The 18,752-nt window shown below is 54.6% G+C and overlaps 9 protein-coding genes across 9 annotated transcripts; 7 read left to right on the forward strand and 2 right to left on the reverse strand.

Annotated features, from left to right (window-relative positions):
• The first annotated feature begins 127 nt into the window (after nt 1-127).
• BO82DRAFT_354717 (MIP aquaporin) lies at nt 128-1,464 on the forward strand. The gene is made up of 3 exons (XM_025635264.1): nt 128-199; nt 310-936; nt 993-1,464. The coding sequence occupies exons 2-3, from the start codon at nt 310-312 to the stop codon at nt 1,224-1,226; spliced, it is 861 nt and encodes a 286-aa protein (XP_025491447.1). The 5' UTR covers nt 128-199; the 3' UTR covers nt 1,227-1,464.
• A 100-nt stretch (nt 1,465-1,564) lies between these two features.
• On the forward strand, nt 1,565-2,634 carry BO82DRAFT_354719 (glutathione S-transferase family protein). Its single transcript, XM_025635265.1, has one exon. It carries the CDS (start codon nt 1,740-1,742, stop codon nt 2,463-2,465), a length of 726 nt encoding a protein of 241 aa, XP_025491448.1. The 5' UTR covers nt 1,565-1,739; the 3' UTR covers nt 2,466-2,634.
• A 743-nt stretch (nt 2,635-3,377) lies between these two features.
• Nucleotides 3,378-4,981, forward strand: BO82DRAFT_354720 (uncharacterized protein). Its single transcript, XM_025635266.1, has 3 exons — nt 3,378-3,836; nt 3,894-3,930; nt 3,984-4,981. The coding sequence occupies exons 1-3, from the start codon at nt 3,627-3,629 to the stop codon at nt 4,925-4,927; spliced, it is 1,191 nt and encodes a 396-aa protein (XP_025491449.1). The 5' UTR covers nt 3,378-3,626; the 3' UTR covers nt 4,928-4,981.
• Nucleotides 4,982-5,100: 119 nt separating this feature from the next.
• Nucleotides 5,101-6,260, forward strand: BO82DRAFT_354722 (S-(hydroxymethyl)glutathione synthase). The gene has a single exon (XM_025635267.1). The coding sequence runs from the start codon at nt 5,454-5,456 to the stop codon at nt 6,027-6,029; it is 576 nt and encodes a 191-aa protein (XP_025491450.1). The 5' UTR covers nt 5,101-5,453; the 3' UTR covers nt 6,030-6,260.
• A 339-nt stretch (nt 6,261-6,599) lies between these two features.
• Nucleotides 6,600-7,703, forward strand: BO82DRAFT_432617 (cysteine hydrolase family protein; the record flags this gene model as incomplete). The annotated part of the gene is made up of 5 exons (XM_025640795.1): nt 6,600-6,658; nt 6,749-7,241; nt 7,310-7,429; nt 7,498-7,518; nt 7,574-7,703. The coding sequence occupies exons 2-5, from the start codon at nt 6,889-6,891 to the stop codon at nt 7,701-7,703; spliced, it is 624 nt and encodes a 207-aa protein (XP_025491451.1). The 5' UTR covers nt 6,600-6,658; nt 6,749-6,888.
• Nucleotides 7,704-8,170: 467 nt separating this feature from the next.
• Nucleotides 8,171-9,193, forward strand: BO82DRAFT_354725 (uncharacterized protein). Its single transcript, XM_025635268.1, has one exon. It carries the CDS (start codon nt 8,176-8,178, stop codon nt 9,082-9,084), a length of 909 nt encoding a protein of 302 aa, XP_025491452.1. The 5' UTR covers nt 8,171-8,175; the 3' UTR covers nt 9,085-9,193.
• A 137-nt stretch (nt 9,194-9,330) lies between these two features.
• Nucleotides 9,331-10,921, reverse strand: BO82DRAFT_365149 (monocarboxylate permease; the record flags this gene model as incomplete). Its single annotated transcript, XM_025636991.1, has 3 exons — nt 9,331-10,615; nt 10,858-10,865; nt 10,919-10,921. The coding sequence occupies 3 exons, from the start codon at nt 10,919-10,921 to the stop codon at nt 9,331-9,333; spliced, it is 1,296 nt and encodes a 431-aa protein (XP_025491453.1).
• Nucleotides 10,922-11,513: 592 nt separating this feature from the next.
• BO82DRAFT_432620 (putative O-methyltransferase) lies at nt 11,514-13,228 on the forward strand. The gene is made up of 4 exons (XM_025640796.1): nt 11,514-12,044; nt 12,115-12,212; nt 12,265-12,628; nt 12,693-13,228. The coding sequence occupies exons 1-4, from the start codon at nt 11,937-11,939 to the stop codon at nt 13,197-13,199; spliced, it is 1,077 nt and encodes a 358-aa protein (XP_025491454.1). The 5' UTR covers nt 11,514-11,936; the 3' UTR covers nt 13,200-13,228.
• Nucleotides 13,229-13,903: 675 nt separating this feature from the next.
• BO82DRAFT_415852 (pyridoxal phosphate-dependent decarboxylase family protein) lies at nt 13,904-17,314 on the reverse strand (the record flags this gene model as incomplete). Its single annotated transcript, XM_025639969.1, has 6 exons — nt 13,904-14,519; nt 14,576-15,489; nt 15,543-16,192; nt 16,257-16,619; nt 16,677-17,070; nt 17,129-17,314. 6 exons carry the CDS (start codon nt 17,312-17,314, stop codon nt 13,904-13,906), a joined length of 3,123 nt encoding a protein of 1,040 aa, XP_025491455.1.
• Between the last annotated feature and the right edge of the window lie 1,438 nt (nt 17,315-18,752).

The raw sequence follows: 18,752 nt of genomic DNA on the forward strand, positions 1-18,752 counted from the left end.
GCATGGTGGTGATTGTAAGTGCAAACACAACAAAACTCGCGCAGGCGAGATGGCGGTGAGAGAAGGCAGGAGCGTCTCCGAGGGAATGACGGCATCATCTCAACCCATGACTTTCTCCTCTCGTCCTTCTCCTCTCTTCATAATATCACTCGTTATCACTCGATAGACTGGCCCCCACCTGCTCCACCTGTTGTCCACGGTATCAATTTCCTCTCCCCTACTTTCTCTCTCTCCCCCTCTTCTCTCCTACCTCTTTCTCCGTGCCAAATCAATCAACAGATTGTTAACTGACAGATACTCGCTCTCAAGATGCGTCTTTATCTCTCCGGTCTCTCGCGACGAGCCTTCAAACCGTACGTTGCCGAATTTCTCGGCACCGCCCTCATCATCGTGATCGGCGATGGTGTCGTGGCTCAAGCCCTGCTCTCCGACTACCAGTATGGCACCTGGCTCTCTATCAACCTGGCCTGGGCGGCCGCCGTTTGTCTCTCCGGCTACATCGCGGACCCTAGTCCTGCCAGCAATCCCGCCATCTCCCTCGTCATGGCCTTCGTCCGCCCGCAGCCCGATCAGTGGCGGAAGCTGCCCGGCAAGCTGTTGGCCCAATTCCTGGGCGGTTTCGTGGGCGCGGCCATAGTCTACATCAACTACCGGTCGGCCATCTTGGACTGGGACCCGGAATATACGATCCCGGGGGGTTCGATTCTGAGCCCGCGGGGTCACCACTCGGCCGGCATCTTCTCCACCTATCCCGCCAGCTTCTTCTCCTCCAATTGGGAGGCGGTCTTCTCGGAAGTCCTCGGATCGGCCGTGCTCATGTTCGGCTCGCTGAGTGTGTCGGACCCGGCCAATGCCCATCGCTTCCACTCGCCCCAGTTCTCCATGTTTGTGCTTCTGCTCGCCATTGGAGCAGCGCTGGGCTGGCAGACTGGCTACGTAGGTGCCCTCGTGATTTGATTTGTGTGTAGAATGCTAACCGCGTTTGCTCCTAGGCGATCAATCCCGCACGCGACTTCGGCCCGCGTCTTTTCTCGGCCATCCTCTACGGTCGCGAGGTATTTACCGCCGCCAACTACTACTTCGTCGTGCCCTTGTTTGCCCCCGTCGTCGGATGCTTTGTGGGAGCCACGGTCTACGATTCGCTGCTGTACGAGGGGGATGGATCGCGCATTGCGGACGCGCTGGACAAGGCCGAGGACGTGGACGGGGAGCTGCGCCTGCATTAGCGGACTGGAATATCGACGACTGCATGTTTTGCCATGAATGACCACGACAATGAACCCACGGATCGTCTGGACGATACCGCCTGGCACGAACACCACCTGGACAACGGAGAGCGCGATAGACTGGATCTGGATACACGGTTGCTCATAGATGGTAGACGAATATCCTAGAATACATTTATTTTAGATGCAAATGACACAAATGAATGAAAGGGGACCGCGTGATGCGTTGCATGAAGACGTACAATCGGCCAGGGCTCGATGATTGTCTCCGGTCGGCTTCGGCGATAAAAGCGGGATCAGGTCCATGCGCCAGCTCTTTCGGTCGGTGACTCATGCGAAAAACTTCAACTTGGAACAAACACTGCTCGAGGTGAACTACACCGAATTGACTCGACAATCAAAGCCCATCAGACTGCAATACATCCTCCCTCGCTCATTGAACGGTAATTCCAGGATCGCCAGATTAAGGCCGCTGATCAAGCCCTGCTAATCTCCATCGGCAGCGCGCAATCCATGGCGTCCAACCCGTACACGCTGTACTACTCCCCCGGCACGGCCAGTCTGTGCGTGCACTGGATGCTGATCGAGGCCAACCTGCCCTTCGATGCGATCCCCGTCGACTTCGCCACGGGGGCCCAGCACAGCGAGGCCTACCGCCGATTGAACCCAACCGGCCGCGTCCCCACGTTGATCGTGAACGGCGAGGCTCACGGGGAATGCACGGCCCTGCTGATGCTGCTGGCGGAGCGCCATCCCGACCGCGGACTGATGCCCGCAGTGGAGGCCGCGAACCGCCCGCTGTGGCTGCAGACGATGATTTACCTGGCCAACACGGTCCTTCCCGCCATGCGCGACTGGTTCTATGCGGACAAGGACGGTCCGGCCGAGGGCGCGACCGCAGTGCGTGCCTTGGCTCGATCGCGGATTGAGGGGACCTGGGATCTATTTGATGCGCGATTGGCAGGATCAGCGGGCTCCCTCAGATCGCCTTCGACGGAGGGAGCTCCAAAATACCTTGTAGGGGAGACCTTGACGACGGCGGACCTTTTGGCAGTGATGCTGATGCGCTGGTCGCGCGACATGCCCCGACCGGCGACGAGTTGGCCGCACCTGGCCCGTTACGTGGATCACCTCACAGCCCTGCCTTCCTTTCAGGAAGTCTGTCGTCGCGAAGGATTGTCCGATTGGCCCCCGTCCAGGGTCGGGGGTGGTGATGATGGTGACGAACTGAGGATGTAATGAGGAGCAAGTGAGCTATCCAGGACAGGAACGTATGTATCCAGCTTAGTCGGTCTTGCTATTATAGTCTACGCTCACCATCGAGCTTTCCCCCTGCGCCTTAAAGGGGATTGTAAACCTGTAACATAAATCAGATTACAGCTGTGTATTTGTGGAGATTGATACGAATGAACCTGTCAATCAATCAATCAATGCGAATCAGAGGTGATGGATCAAGTCGCACGGGCCGGGGGTTTGAGCAAGAGACCCAATGACTTCACCATCAGAGAATTCACGATCCCCAGGCATTCCTGGATTGACTGCGGAATTATAATTCCAGCTGTTATAGGCCTCCAATTGCCCATTTGGGCATGATTGACAGGGCTAGTCTTTAGGGGACGGTGATTGCCTGACGCAACCCCTTTCATATGGAGTACGGGAGGTCTGACAGACCACTTGGGCACATCAGACTCAATTATCAGAACTGCGCCGATTTCCCTTTGCAGAGTCAATCAAAAGCCCTATCGCCGATCTGCCGACGGCTCTACTTCCGTAGTACGGATTGCATTCCGCCTTGCAGCAGAACTCTGTTGATGGGTGTCTCAACTCTGCTGTCAAACTCTGACTGCTTGCGACCCTTGGTTCGGCCGAAGGAAACCTCCTGCCGCATGAGGCTGTTAGTGGTGGATACATCACAAAGATGGGTCTTGCAGCGTCGACATCTCCACTGTAGCCCAGTGCTTGCTGCTGGTTGGGGCTCGCGGTGACAGGTGCCATTTGCAGGTGCATGCGTCGTTCACTCAAACGGTGACCGTTTCACCTGCGCAACCTTAACGCTCGGTCGCAAAAATGGGGCGAGGCCCTCCCCGTGCAGCCCGCCAGGGATTCGATGGTTCACATCAGTGGGGCTGGCTTAAATTAAGTCTTGCCTTTGATCGCAATCCCTCTTCTAGACTGATGATGCTTCCCCGTTGATCCGCGGATTTCCCCTGCAGTGGCGGTTGGGTTTGAGGTATCTAAATGGCGCCATGTTCGCATCGCTGTGCTCTGCAGACAGGGCTGGTACACAGTCTGTCTGTCTTTGCGGGACATTGACGTTGACTTTCCTGTCAATATTTTTCTTTCTCTTTATTTCCTTTGTGGAAGTTCACTCAGCCAGACTGAGTCCATTCTTCCGCCGCCATGCCAGGAGGGCTGCATCCGCCATTATCGGTGATCGAGTCATGGCCAGCACCCAACACCGTCAACCCCGACTCGCATGGCCCGGCCGCCATTGTGGTCGCTGCGGTCTTCGGCGGGATTGCAATCGTGACGGTGATGGTGCGGCTGTACGCACGGTGTATTATTCAGCACCAGGGCGGCATCGATGACATCCTGATTGCGCTGGCGCTGGTATGTGACGTCGCATCCTGCTCATCTTTGGCCCGAAACTAACCACCACCAATCCAGCTACCGACCCTCGGCCTCATCATCGCCGTTCCGATAGGTAAGTATCTCCCCATTCTTCGGGAAACTACCGGCTGACCGAGAATCCCACAGCCAGCGAAGTCTATGGTGAAAAGCACCACTCGTGGGACAACAGCCTCGCGGATCTGATCGGCGAGCGCAAAGTGGCGGCGGCCTCAGAGCTGTTCTACGTGCTGGCGTCGGGGCTGATCAAGACCTCGGTGCTGCTGTTCTACCGGCGCATGAGCCAGCGGACGGTGTCGCCACGGTTCCGCGCGCTGATCTGGGTCAGCATCGGCTCGGTGGTGGCCTACAGCGTGGCGTTCGTGCTGGCGCTCTTCCTCTCTTGCCGGCCTCTGCGCGCGTTCTGGCGCCAGGTCGACCCGACCTGGGCGCTGACGCACCACTACAGCTGCTACGACGAGGGTGCGCACCTGATCGCGGCGACCTCGATCAGCCTCGCGCAGGACCTGCTGGCCACGACCCTGCCCGCGGTGTTCTGCATCCGCCTGCACATGCGCCGCCGCCAGAAGGTGGCGCTCACGGCCGTCTTCTCGGTCGGATATCTCACGGCGGTCGTCGCGGGGATCCGCATCTACTTCCTGTGGCGCATGTTCTACGCCACGTACGACGGGTCCTGGATGGCCTGGTACTGCTGGGTGCTGGCCCTGCTGGAGGTGGCCCTTGCGGCGACCTCGGCCAGCTTGCCGGCCGTCAAGGTGTTCTTCCGGTGGTACCAGGTACCCTCCAGCCTGGCGGGAAAGCTGCGGTCGTTGAAGTTGAGTCACAGCCACAGTACGCGGACGGCGACGGGCCAGTCCGGTTCGCACGGGGGACACAATCGGGAGCGGGAGCGCGGTCGGCAGTCTGGCGATACGGACCAGTATTTGGTGACGACGGAGACTTCGGGGGATGAGCATCCCAGAATGGTGGAGTTGGAGGCGTTATCGTCGCCGTCCGGTGAGGGGGAGGAGCGGGAGCTGAGCAAGGGGACGGCGGAGAAGAGCTGGCAGTGCGATCGGGATGCCATTGTTTGATTGCCCTGTAGGTTGTGACATGTACATACCATCAATAAAGCGAGTTCATGAGCAATCGAAAGTGCAGTACTTAAGGAAATACTCACCCACCCTAAAGTCATCACGAACGATCACTGACAAGGAAGGCTAGGGCCAACCGCGCGAGGGCGTTACTTTTCCCGCGGCGCAGGACTCCACAGTGGGGATCGCGTCGAGATACCGTTGGCTTTGGGCATGCGATCGCGCATCCAACCGCCTAAACGGGTTAACTTACCCGGTCGGCACCGCATTCTGCTCAGTGGGAACGGATGGCCGTGCAAAATGGCGACATTGGTTGGCGGTGCATTGTGTATGTCCCCGCATGAGGGGATGGGGGAATGCTGCAGGCATTTTCTGCATGTTCTGAGGGGAACCTGGGCTATATAACCACTGTCAGTAGACTGGCGAGCTCGTTGGCAGAGTCCCCTCAGTTTTCTACCACTTTACTTACCTGCTATTACCTATCGTTTCTCTCACACATCCTCCAACACCGAAAGAACCCCCCAAAATGGCCATCTCACTGCACCCCCTCCTCGACAAACCCATCCAGAAAGGCTCCCCCAACTTCACCGGCGGAACCCTCAAATGCCACTGCGCCACTCAACCCGTCACCGTAAAGATCAGCAGCAACGTCGCCCACAACCACGCCTGCGGGTGCTCCAAATGCTGGAAACCGAAGGGTGCCCTGTTCTCCGTCGTTGGCGTCGTCCCGCGGGAGAAGGTGCAGGTCTTGTCGCACGCCGACAAACTGGCTATTGTGGATGAAGCGGCCGTCATCCAGCGCCACGCCTGCACGGCCTGCGGGGTGCATCTGTTCGGGCGCATCGAGAAGGACCACCCCTTCAAGGGGCTGGACTTTGTGCACGTGGAGCTGTCGGAGCAGCAGGGGTGGCAGGAGGTGCAATTTGCCGGATTTGTCTCGTCGATCATCGAGCAGGGGTTTCCCCCGAACAAAATGGAGGAGGTGCGGGGTCGGCTGCGTGGGCTGGGGCTGGAGACGTTTGATGTGTTGGCGCCCGGGTTGATGGATGCTATTGCGGCGTGGACGGCGGAGAGGGAGGGGAAGCTGAAGGCATCGCTTTAGGTCTCTGTTTCCGGGGAGGAAGGGTTGGGTGGGGTTGGCGATGCTTTTTGTGAGAATATTAGCGATGGACTTTGTGAGAACTATGCTGGACTTTAAATGACAATGTTAGCAGTCAGACGCTGAAAGGATGGCGAGGAGGATTTTGCGATGGTGTGCGTTTGACTGACTGGAATAACCACGGAATGAATCACCGACGATAGGTGGTTTGGTGTGAAGGATCAGGAACCCGTTGTGGTAAACTTGTGGAATTCTGGACGTGGTTGTAGATCGTCGATGATGCTAGTGCTGGGATTTGATGTAAAGGAAATGAGATTCTTATGCTCATGGGATGCAGTGGACGTAGACTTAAAGGGCAGACAGTGGTTTTGTAGATGGGAAGATTGGGTACCTTGGAGGCTACTAGTGAGGAAGAGTGAGGAAGAAGCAAGCACAGTACGGTATACTCGGGATTCGCTCCTGCCTGCAGAAGTGGGTGGCTGAAATTTGTCAGCACGGAGGAGAGGTCGTACTGGATCTGCCGAATGTTTGAGACAGCACATTGGTAAGCGGCATCCTGCACCCGGACGTTTACCAGAGCTGACTGTTATGTACTGTACGCCGATGACGACGCAGAAATACGGTCATTAAAGGTACGATTGCTGGCTCTTTCCTGTTCCAGAGACTACGAAACTGGTTCTGAGTGACTTGGCAGACGTTGTTGCTGACCAATTCAAGAGCAGGGCTGGGTTGAGCAACCCCCTTCCCTCTCACAATTCCTTGGCGGGGACTTATAAATGAGACGGTTTAGTACTTCAAGGAAGATAGGAAGTTAGAGAATAACAACCTCATCTACGACCAATTTTTGTAATCCTCTCTCAACATGGCCGACCTCTCCAAAACCGCCCTCGTCCTAGTCGACCCCTACAACGACTTTCTCCACCAGGACGGCAAACTCACCCCGTTGCTGAAAGACCTGGAGGAGAAAGGGACCGTCAAACACATCGAAGAAGCCGTGGCTACCGCTCGCCTGCATCGTATCCCAGTTTACTACGGCCTACACCAGCACTGGACCCCCTCTGCCTTCCAGGAATGGCGACACATGACCCCTAACAACGTCAAGCAGGAGAATATCAAGTTCTTCGAAGCAAACACGTTTGGTGCTCAAATTTACCAAGGCTTGGAACCTGATCCCAACAACGGGGATGTGGTTGTAAGTCGACACTGGAACAGCGAGTGAGTGTTTCCCTCCGACATTGTAGCATATAGCTGAGCTATTGCTAATCTGAATATGCTGGGTGAAGCTCCTTCCAGAACACGGACCTGGACTTTCAGCTGCGCCAGCGCGAGATGATACACCTAGTACTTGCAGGTCTGACGGCCAATACATGCCTGGAGGCTACTGCGCGCCATGCTTTTGAGCTGTGAGTTTGTTTTTAGGAGTCAAAATGTCAAATTTGTGGGATGCTAATGAGATTCTTCGACTATGTAGAGGATACCACGTGACTCTACTGTAAGAAGAATGCCCCTCGATTGATATTCACATACTAATAGGAATGCTCGGACAGCAAGGATGCAACGGCCGGTTGGTCGAAGGAGCTGACGGACGCGGCGACCGAGTTGGTCTGGCCATTGTTCGCGGAGGTGAAGACGGTGGAGGAATGGGTCGAGTCAGTGAAGGCAAAGAGAAAGGCTTAATGCTCTTCGATATCAAACGAGCAATCTGGCTGGTGCTGAGAAGGGTAGTAGGCAGCTAGTTTGGACTGGATAATGTTGATTATTTTTAGCTACTGTGTTAAATTTATCATCATCCTTAATTGGAAAGCCATTGATTGTGTGATACTGTCACGTGATATAGACTGTTTGCCCATTCTTCTGACTAATCTACTCCCGCGCCTCGGCTTGTTGACGGTAACAGAAACGTTCGAACATCTTCAATCCATCCCACCAACATACAACCACATACACCGATGGCCGTACGAAAAACACGCTCAAAACGCCCTACAAGTGGTTCAGACAATCGGCGAGTTGGTCTCCGTACCGCCCACGCGGAGACAATCTCGGAGCCGCCGGTCGGCCATTCCGAAGCGCCACCGCGGATCTCATGGGCAGACACCCTCGCCGCCTTAGAGCGAGAGCCCATAGCATCGCAGATTCAACGGCATAAACAATGGAAAAGTACGCGCTTGCCTCTTGTTGTCTGTGTAAATTGCTTCTCATTCTCACCACCCAACCTCTAGGAGACGGGTCGATCCACGAAACATACTGTCGCGTTTGCTTCCGCGAGAAGAACCTGGAGCCTTGTCTGACCTGTCGACTGGCATTCCACACCGACTGTCTGCCGACCGGTTGGATACGAGACGCCGACTACCACATGTTCTGCTCTGTCTGTGTCCGGCGCGAGTGGCATATCTCTCCGCCGACATTGACACCTCCTGCCTCACCGCGACTGACGGGGGTAGAGACGTCTGATGCAGCCCCCGCCGCCTCTCCAGCTGTCCACCACAACACTCTGTCTTCTACGTCATTGCATTATACCGATCTAACGCAACCTAAACCGCTCATCATCTCCCCGCTCCCCGAACATAGCATCACCCTTCAACCCAATCCAGCCAGCGACACCACGATCACATCAACCCATATCCCCGTCACATACCCCGACCCATCCCCCCCGCCAGCCCGCCGCAACCGCAAATCTCGGTACACGAATCTCCCCGCCGACGTCGACGCCTCGCTGAACGTCCTCTACCGCGAGCTGGAGTCGAACGCGTCGCTGCGGCTCGAGAACGAAGAGCTGCGCGAGGAGAATCTGCGGTGCCAGCAGATTATCCAGATCCGGGATCTAAGCCTGACGGCGCTGCGGCGCGAATTAGAGTATCGACGGTCTTCAGAAAAAGAGATGGAGACGCTGCGCACGACGGCGGCGCAACTGGAAGGCGCGAGGAAGGAAGTGCAGGAGCTGCAGGCGCGGAATGAGGCATTGGAGGCGGAGTTGGAGACGTCGAGGCAGGAGGCGGCTGAGGCGAGGGAGATGGTGAGTGACTGGAAGGCGAAGCTGTCCACGCTGTTGGGGAGTTGATCATATACTGAAACTACTGGGATGGCTTATGCCGTTTGGGGCTTGGATTTGTATATAAAGACATGATTCTCGTTCTTTGGCAATCGTAAGAACCTCGTAGAAGACTCTGGCTCTCTTTGACTTTTCTTCCGCTGCCCTCCAGGTCTATCCTCAAGCGCACCCGGTGAATACGGTGCCTTCTCACGTCTCCAACTTTGTACACCCTGTCGATTGTCATGGAACAAAACCCCGTACAATCCGACCCAATCAAGCTTTCGCCCTCCACTCCCACCCAACCTTGGCTACCCTCGCAGCCAACGCAGCCCCGGCACCGAGTACAATACAAATCCCCGCGAATATCTGCGCCCCTGTATAACGCCCCCCGTCTCGCGAGATCAACGCCCCCTCCAGCACCGGTCCCGTCAACGTCGCAAATCCAACAAGACTCAGAATCATCCCGATCCGCGTCCCCGTTCGCTTGATATCAGGGGTCATTGTCGTCGCAGTAGCAGGGAAGAGTGACTGCGCTGCACCGCCCACCAACCCATAGACAACCGCAAACACATACAACCCAGCGACGGTGTGGACCGCCATCCAGCATAGAATCACGATCGCAGAGGCAAAACTGAGCGGGATCAAGACGTTTAGTTTGCCCAGCCGGTCCCCGATGAGACTGGGCCCGATGCGTCCGATAATTCCCACGCCATTCAACACCAGGATCAGATCCTGCGTGTCTATTACCCCGAGACGATCGCGAGCGAAGGTTCCAAGGTAGAAGAAGGCGAAGTAGAGGCCCCAGAAGTTGAGGAACATGCTCACGGTAAAGAAGAGGAAGGGCAGCTCGGTGAAGGCGCCCCATTCGATCAGAGGACCGCTTCGTCGCGGCGGAAGACGGGGCTTGAAGAGCACCACCCCGGGCATCTGCGTGACTAGCATCAGCAGCCCCGCAGCGCGGATCGTCCACCCGAATCCAATCTGCTGCGTGTACAGCAGCTGGTTCACCAGCACGGGGTAGATCAGACCACCTGTCGCGGCCCCGGCCGCGGCTACCCCCACAGCGAAGGCGCGTTTTTCGACAAAGTATGAGGACATGATCGAGAGTCCCGGGCTAAAAGTCAGGCCATTGCCCAGACCCATGCAGACGGCCTGCGTCAGGAAGATCTGCCAGTAGGTCTTGGAGAGGGAGAGCATGAAGATGCCCAGCAGCTGCAGAAAAACCCCCAGCGAGAAGATCAGACGGAAGTAGCCTGCGTCGGTGGCGCGGCCCACGAACGCCCCAGCGAAGAAGAGGAGGGAGACCTGCACGCTGCCGATCCAGGAGATGGTCGAGGCGGACTGCGGGAGGGTTTCGGTGTAGAGCTGCTCGAAGACGGAGAAGCTGTTGCTGACACCCCAGGAGTTGAAGAAGACAAAGTGCATGCAGAGGACTTGCTTCCATGCCTGGAGTCCTCCGTCTGGAGGGGGTGGCAGCTCGCTGCCTTCTGGGTTGGGGCCTGGGTTTGGGCCTGGCGAACGAGTGGGGGCTCGAAGTGGCTTCTCGGTCCAGTTCATTCTATCCAACAAAAAAAAAAAAGAAAACAAGAAAGAACAAAAGAGAGAGGTTGCTCTATAGTAAGGCAGTTCAATGCCTTCAGGCTTTGAGGCTGGAGACAGGTAAGGAAGAAGGGTTCAGAAGGTGGGCTCGGGTGAAGACACCTCCATATGCTGCACAAGTCCAGTCAACCCTGGCAGGAGACGCAGAATGACAAATTTGATTACTGATCAATTCTTGACTCAGCACACCTAACAACTTACCGAGGAAGCTGCGTTGTGTTTGGGCACGGAGCAACACATACCTGAGCTTACCGCAGCTTACCATACCGTACCAACGGTGTGGGGCGGGGCTTGATTACCAATCTAAGTCTGCAGCTCCTTGTCGCAGTAACACTGATTTTGATAGTGATGCTGTTTTCGCACTCAACTCAGTTGCTTGGTGACAAGTTGAAGGCTCTGAGGCTCTGAGGCAGACTACCACGTGACTCTCGTCGCGTCTTCCACTTCACCTTCTCATCATGCACCACCGCTTTACCCTCCTGCCTCTTTGCAGTATGCATGCACGTTTGTCAAGTCTCGACTTGAGTCTCAATCATGTCTTTGGCAGCCGATTCCTGGTTGCGATAGATTCCTGTTTTTTTATCCGGGATAGTATGTGAGTATGGTCGCGAAAGTCACAAAGATAACCAGACTGAACACCAAAGGACATTTGTGTATCCTTGCATCGTTGATTCCTCAAGCTTACAACCAAGGTATGCCAACTTACATTACTTGCTCGAAGATTCACTGCTAATTGTTTGATCCTCCAGGAACACCCAGACCCGACGTTCTCCCCGTCCCCCTCGTCCTCCAAGCCTTAAATTGAGATTTCGATCTATTGTACCTTGACCTCGAAGCAAATTAACTTCCCTCCTCATCTATTCCAACAGCCTTGCTCGGTCTTACGGATTTCCAAAGGAATCCGGGATTAGGCACGCGGTGGAATGATCCATTAGCCGGCATCTCTGCCGGCTGGACGGGTCGATGATGCGGGTGGCATATGCGACTTCGACTCCTCACTCTAGCCGTGATTATTCGCTGAAACTCCCCAGCGGACACACAACTCTTCTTGTGCATCTATAATAAAGGTGCCATGCAAGAAGATAGACGTAGGGCAATGACCTTCTCCAACGAGGCATTCCCATCCCACAGCTTCTGTCTGAGACGTGACTTTGACAATGACCCGCAAAGCCCTGGAGGAACTCGTCGACTCAATCGCAGAAAATGGAGAGATCCTGAAGCAGCAAGTGCGGAGCGAAACCAACAATTAGCTCGGCAACTGCCTAGCTGATCCATGTAGGATGGATGAAGAGGCCTCCAAGGCGGGTCTAGCTATCATCGACGCATCGAAGCGGCTGATCCGTCTGGTGACTGGGCCATACAATCTGTTTTATGATATGATGTCCGAGGTAGCTACAGAGATCATCATCAAGAAACACCTGTCAGAACTCTCAGACGCTAACACACTACGTTCGACAGGTTTTCCAGGTCGGCGCGATCCGCGCACTGATGAACTTCGGTATTCCTCAGTTGATCCCTCTCCACGAGCCCCTAGCTGCGATCGTCCTTGAACTCCGGTCTGGGAAGGGACCCCCTCCACCGTCTAATTCGACATACGGCAAGTTACAGCTTTCTGCAGGAGGTCGAGGCCGAGATGTTCGGTCATACCCCGCTGTCGGCGCTCTGCGTGCACGACCCTGTCGCCACGCGCAGCTGCATGTGGAATCTGAACGTCACCTTTCCAGTCGCCAGTAAGATCTACGAAGGGCTCAAGGTTGACCCCACCGCCAGCGACAACACGCGCTGCGCTGCCAGTGTGGCCTATGCTTCCCCCGAGAAGCAAATCACCAATATCCGGGACTATCACCGATCGTACCCAACGCTGGAGCTGGGGTTTCAGGACTACGTGAAGGCGACGACGCGGAGTGCATACTATTCGTCCCTGCACACCGTGCGGGAATTTGACTGGTCGAGCGTACAAACTGTCGTTGATGTAAGAAGTAAAATGACCTCCCAGTGCTCGCTCGCTTTGAATACGCTAATGATGATCCTGATAGATTGGCAGCTTCTCAGGCCACGTGAGCATGGCCCTCACAGAAGCACACTCTCACCTTCACTGCATTGTCGAGGACCTACCCGACGTAATCAGCGAAGGCCGCGAGACGCTGCCCCCGACCTACGCGGACAAGATCGAATACCTCGCCCACAGCTTCTTCGAGCCCCCGCCAGTTGTCACGGTGGACTGCTTCCTACGGTTCATCCTGCACAACTGGTTGGATGAGGACGTCTGTCGGATCATCGCAAATCTGTCGCCTGCTCTGCGGCCCGGCGTGTGGGTGGTCATTGCGGACATCGTCCTCCCGGAATTGGGATCGTCTTCTGGACAGGTAGAAGCGATCGTGCGGTACATGGATAGCCGAATGCTAGCGCTGTTCGGGGGTCGCGAGCGAACCAAGAATGATCTCGTCGCGGTGGTGCCAGGGGTGGATAGGCGGCTGGTGTGGAAGTCGTGCGCGCAGCCGGAGGGGAGTGTGGCAAGCTTCCTGTCCTTTCAGTGTATTTGAGCTGTACTCGCCCTCGTAGCCAGTAGGTGATCTTTACATGGAGTTTAATGTTGAGAATGATATGAATGCATCTACTTTTAACAATTCTCGTAGAGCGCGATGCGACTTCCCTTATATATTGTTTGACCGTTAAGGCTACCTGTCCCGAGGAGAATTATCATTACCTACGCTATGCATAGCGTGAGACTATGGCATCAGATCTCGTGAACTACCGTCATCTAAATTATGATGTTAGAGAAAGTTGAAGCTGTCGGCGTTCCTGAGTAATCCAGCCACGTGATCCGGGGTGATTCGCCGAGCTGCCCACCTTGAGAACTCAGATAGTTCAACCACAATGAATTCGGAAAGTCGTTCGATAACCCACCCCTGATTCCTCATAACACCTGCAGAGACTTCGATAATGTCGATATTTGAAAGACCCGTTCACGTGGTATATAGTTATGCATCTGTCTCATGCTGCGGTTGGGGATTGACCATGCTGTTTCTTAGTGTAGCGCGGCGCAACACTCAAACCGCTTTCGCGACAAGCTTATCGAGACAAAAGCAAACACAAGACCGAACAGAGTTGACTCAGTGAGTTGGAAAGGTCCTATACATATGAAAAGATTATTCGAAATAGCCAAGAAGTCCAGATGTTCGTTGTGTTTCAAACTTATAAAGCAAGTGAGCTCAGCAGTACAGACGATCGCATCCTGCGTCGCAGGCTATTCCGCGGGATCCCTGTATTTGGCATTCAAGACGTTGCCAATCTTCAGCAGCTCCTCGCGCCAGTGAACCGAGTTCACCCGCACAATAGCCGCCGGGTCCTTGTTGGGCCAGTCGGAGTCATAGTCCAAGTCCTCGCCCAGAGTCAATGTTCCCGTCCAGAAGGGCTCGCCCAGATCGTTCAACAGGCCGGGGCCCTGGGCATCGCTGGCCTTGAGGTCCCTCCAGACGTTGACCTTGAACTGTCTTCCACGACGGAAGAAGAAGTCGTCGGGCGAAACGGCTGTCGCGGACACCTTTCCGGACACGGGCTGCATGGCGACCTCGGGGTGGTCGGTCAAGGCGAGGATCAATCCGTTGGCGAGGTCGTCGGCGCTGATGCTGTCTTCGACCCCGTCGTCGGCCGACAAGGAGACGTTGGCAGCAGAGAGAGCGATGTTCGGCGCTCGAACCAGCACGTGGGAGATATGCATGTGCTCGGGCGTACCGTAGAGGTAGAACGGAGTGTTGGTGTCCGGGTATTTCGGGTCTCGGTTCACCACGTTCAACGGCCGGCTCTTGATGATGTCATTCTCTGTGATGGTCACTTCTCCCTGGGCCAAGGAGTCCACAGTACTGGCCCATGGTATTAGTGGTCATTCAGAGGCCAAGGGACATAGGGAAGAACTTACATCTCGGGGTTCTCGTGTGTGCGAAGATATTCGGCCTTGTTGTAGATCGCTGCGGTGAACGTGAAAGCCGCGTTGGGAAGATCTTGGATCCCCTGCTGAAGATTGATTTTGTCTTGCGTGACTAAGAGGAGAGACGTTTCTGGCTTCTGACTCTTGTAGGCACGATATGTTTCTTCGAGGTCAGGGCTGAGTGCTGCGCGGACAATGAGCTGCTGCCGGAGGGTCGCAGTGTGGAACGAGGTTTGCAAGACCAGGAATGTCTTTCCGGTCTCCTCGAACCCTTGCAGGAGGAATTGGGCCTTGTGTGCCGTTGGATCATTGCGTGTCCGGACTCCTTTGACTTCTTCGTTGACGACCTTGTCGAATTCGTCCCAGAGCTTGCCGATAAAGTAGTGCTTGGTGGGGAATGGGCTCATGACCACGTTACGTAGGACGAACAGGTCTTCATTGACCGCATTGAGTCCCAGTCTTCTCATGAAGGCCTTTGCGCATTCGCCATAGTGCTTGGGCTCGAACTTGGTCGAGGTCAAGTAGACGGGGATCTTGGTTGGGTCGGTGTCCACGCCCGTGATGGACAGCCGGTCAACGACCCTCTTCATCAAGTAATTGGCTTCCTCAATGTCGGTGTTCAGGGTTGTCCTCTCTTCGCCGACATAAAAGTTGAGGGCGAAGGCGTTGATGTTGGTGTCAGAGCCTAATTGACGGAGCAGATTCATTGCAACAGGGTCCTGCAGGAGGGCCTCGTTCTGCTGTCCCAGGATGCGCGTTCTGATGATGTCCCGGTTACCTTCTACCTCTGGGGAGTTGAAGGCGTATCCTTCCTTCTCTTTGGGCAATTTGTTGAAAGGAACACAGATGAAGTCCTTCCTGTTCTCTTCTCTGAAATCACTGTGGACTGCATACCGCACAGACAGCTGCCAGAATGTCAGCACAGATTATCCATAATTCTCCTTCACGAGGCACCTACCCTAGAGCTGGTGAAAGATGCTTGACCAAGCAACTTCCCGTATCCGTCTGGATCCAGACCAATTGTCTGATTCGAGAGCCAAGTTGACATGGCAGCAGCACCGGGTTTACTCCCCTCTACACCATAAACCCCAATGTTCTCCGACGATCCCTGCGACAGGTAGGGACTGGACCAAGTCACCAGGTACCGCATCCGACCGTCTCTGTACACCAGGCTTCCGGCCGGGTATGGGATATAACCAGCCTTATGTGGATCCACGGTGATTGAGTCCGCATGCCGAAGAGCCAAAAGGTCCGTTTCAGTCTCCTTCCGCAGAGTCAATGCTGGCACAGCACCTCTGTCGGCACCGCCTCTTTCAGGACCCCTCAGCCCTCGGTGCAGCATGGTGGCAAAGTAACCTCCCCAGGCAGCATCAGCATGAACGAGAAACGAAAGACCTTTCTTCTGCATCTCTTCTCGAATTTTCACAATCTCGGAAAGCCGGTCGACTGCACCTTCTTCGGTGGACCCAATCACGGCCACAACCGCATACACAGGAGTCTCGTTTTCAAGGCAATCGGTCAGTGTAGCCCTCAGTTGCGCAAGGTCAATGTGAGCATCGTCGTCGACCTCAATCTCCAGAAGATTGCAAGAGCCCAGCCCGGCAATTGCTAGAGAGGTTAGCTGTGCGCTCCTTGGTGACGGACATCTTGGCAGATCGGAGAAGTCACATACCAAGTCCCTTCGGCCAGGAGTAATGGTTAGTTCTTGACACAATGAATTTCATCGCCTTGAGACTCCTGTAAAACTGGTGGATCTCATCGGCCTCCTCGTGCATTAGACCAGCTGACTGAATGTTATACGGGTCCAATGCATCCTTGAGGAAGTCACTGGAAATGCCAAACTGTTCGTACAGTTGGTCCGGCAGATCAAGGACAGTCTTGGGCTTTAGATTGAGAAGATCCCAGGTTTTCAAATCGACAAGTTTCTTGTACCCGTCCTTGCAGGTTTCCACCATGAATTTATCCGCGATGAACTTGAGCTTTCCCTTTGTGATGGCCTGATGAAGGGCCAAAGGATAGAACTTCAGGTTTCGGGCTGGTCACATCTCAGTGCTTGGCTCTGGAGAATTCAGAAAGGGCATACAGCACATACCAACCCAAATGGATTCCAGATTGGCGACGGTGCCATCGCAGGTAATATGGCCCCATGATATTGGCTCATTCTGTCTTTCTTCATGACGATCCACAGTGAGGGGGGTCCTGTATCCGAACAACTCGCCAAGTTGCTGCCCCACCAACAGTTCCGCGACCGTGGTCATGGGACTGGCTTCGAGAGCGACGTTGTTAGGATTGTACAGCATTGTCATGAAGTATCCCAGCAAAGAAGGCATAGTCAAGTCAGTGCACATGTGAGCTTCATAACGTGGAGACCAAAAAGGCACGGAGTGCTCTCCTAGAAGCTGGGCCACCTTTCGGACGACATCACCGAAGTTGTCCCTGACCTTGCGGAACTCCGGCGATCGTCGGACTTCCTTGGTGATGAATTTCTGATTCTATCGAGGATCAGTCGGGATGAGATAGCAGAAGAAAAGGGGAAAGAGTTACATCATCCTCGGGATAATAATCCAGCCTGGTTTCAAGGAGTTCGTCCAGGATGGCGTTGATGTTTGCTCGGAAATCAGGCATATTTGCAGCTCTTGGGCCGATGAAATAGTTGTTGATGACATTTTGGTTGGTGATCTGGTCTTCCCCGCGCTCAGCATGAGCTGGGGCAGGAGGTACTGCAGCCATGATGGATGAGCTTCTTTCCTATCCTGAGACTTTGATCTTGAGCAGAAGAAGAACAACGGAAGGAAGACTGGATCTGATAAGGCTTTTATATCGCTATTCTGTTTTTTTTTTTTTTTTTTTTTTTTTTTTTTCCACACATCTGCTCGCCTCGTGTTGACTATCGGGTTTATCCTTGTCTGCTATGACTCGACGTGCATCCGACTTGACACCTCGTTGGTCTCTGCACCTCAGCCAGCTCATCTTGACCTAAGGATCCGCAGAGTCTAGTCATTATGTTCGAAATTGCAGTGGAATCACGCCTGGTGGAGGTTGCCGATCATGTTCCCCTCCTGCACCATCCCGGATCTCATCTCTTTGCCTTCCTCATCACAGCCCTATGCTACATGCCGCATCTCGATAGCTAGAGCCGTGCAGTATTTCACAATCGCACGATTATCACATTCGCCGCGTGTGAAACTCAATTCGTCACTATGAAAGTCACGACAAAGATCTTTGCCTACTAGCATACTTGAGCTAATACAAGTGTGGATGCCTTACAGAAAGGAAGGCAGAGCACTGTGGCTAGCTGACAGACCCATGATCTTTACCCGATACGTCTAGCGATGCATACGCAAACGCCCCCGCACCAGGTTTACTACATAGTATTGTACAGTACATCTCCCTGGATGGTTCGTCGATCCATGATGGTATTGATGTGCCATCCGACGCGCCGAGAGGTAATTCGTGGTTGTGCATGACATCGCCAAAGAGGGATGGGGAGTTGTGGTTCTCCACAGGGTCGAGCGGGCTGGAGATCTGCAGGTCTTTTTCAGCTCACCCCACCTCTGGTGGATACTATGATAGGTCACATAGCTACAGCCTGTGCAGGAACCCTCTATTTAGCTCTTCAGCTTCTATGTGCACATCATATCGCAGACGATGCTTCCTCGACCTGCAAGGCTAACCCCTCACGTTACCCCACTAGGTCACCCAAGACCTAGCCACTTGCCATAGTCCGTCTGATCGCCGGGAACTGCCCAGTTATTGTGTTCTTCCCATCGTCCTTACAAGCTTGCCAACCAATAGTTACTATACTCCCACGTACCGCTCGAACCTCTCCGAGTTCTGCACCCTGTCTCAGGCCACGCCACATCCCGCATGCCCCTCAAACTACAAATGTATGCAAGGTTGCCTCTCTACGCCTATGATGCTCTACACCCGGCCATAGCGGTCGGCTGAGTATACTACGTAATGGATCAACGAATGACCACATTGGACATTTTGGCGAGGGGAATTGCGGCAAGAGCTGAAATCTCAGACTAACCACGAACCTCTGAAAACTTCGTAAGATGCGGCGTTTGTTGCCTGGCAAGCCTGCCGCAGATGCTCAGCGATCAACTGGTTTGGGATGTTTGTGGCCCGCTGGCAGGGATTACGACCTTGCCGGCCATCCACCTTT

Source organism: Aspergillus uvarum, assembly GCF_003184745.1.
Source record: "Aspergillus uvarum CBS 121591 unplaced genomic scaffold BO82scaffold_30, whole genome shotgun sequence".
NCBI lineage: Eukaryota > Fungi > Ascomycota > Eurotiomycetes > Eurotiales > Aspergillaceae > Aspergillus > Aspergillus uvarum.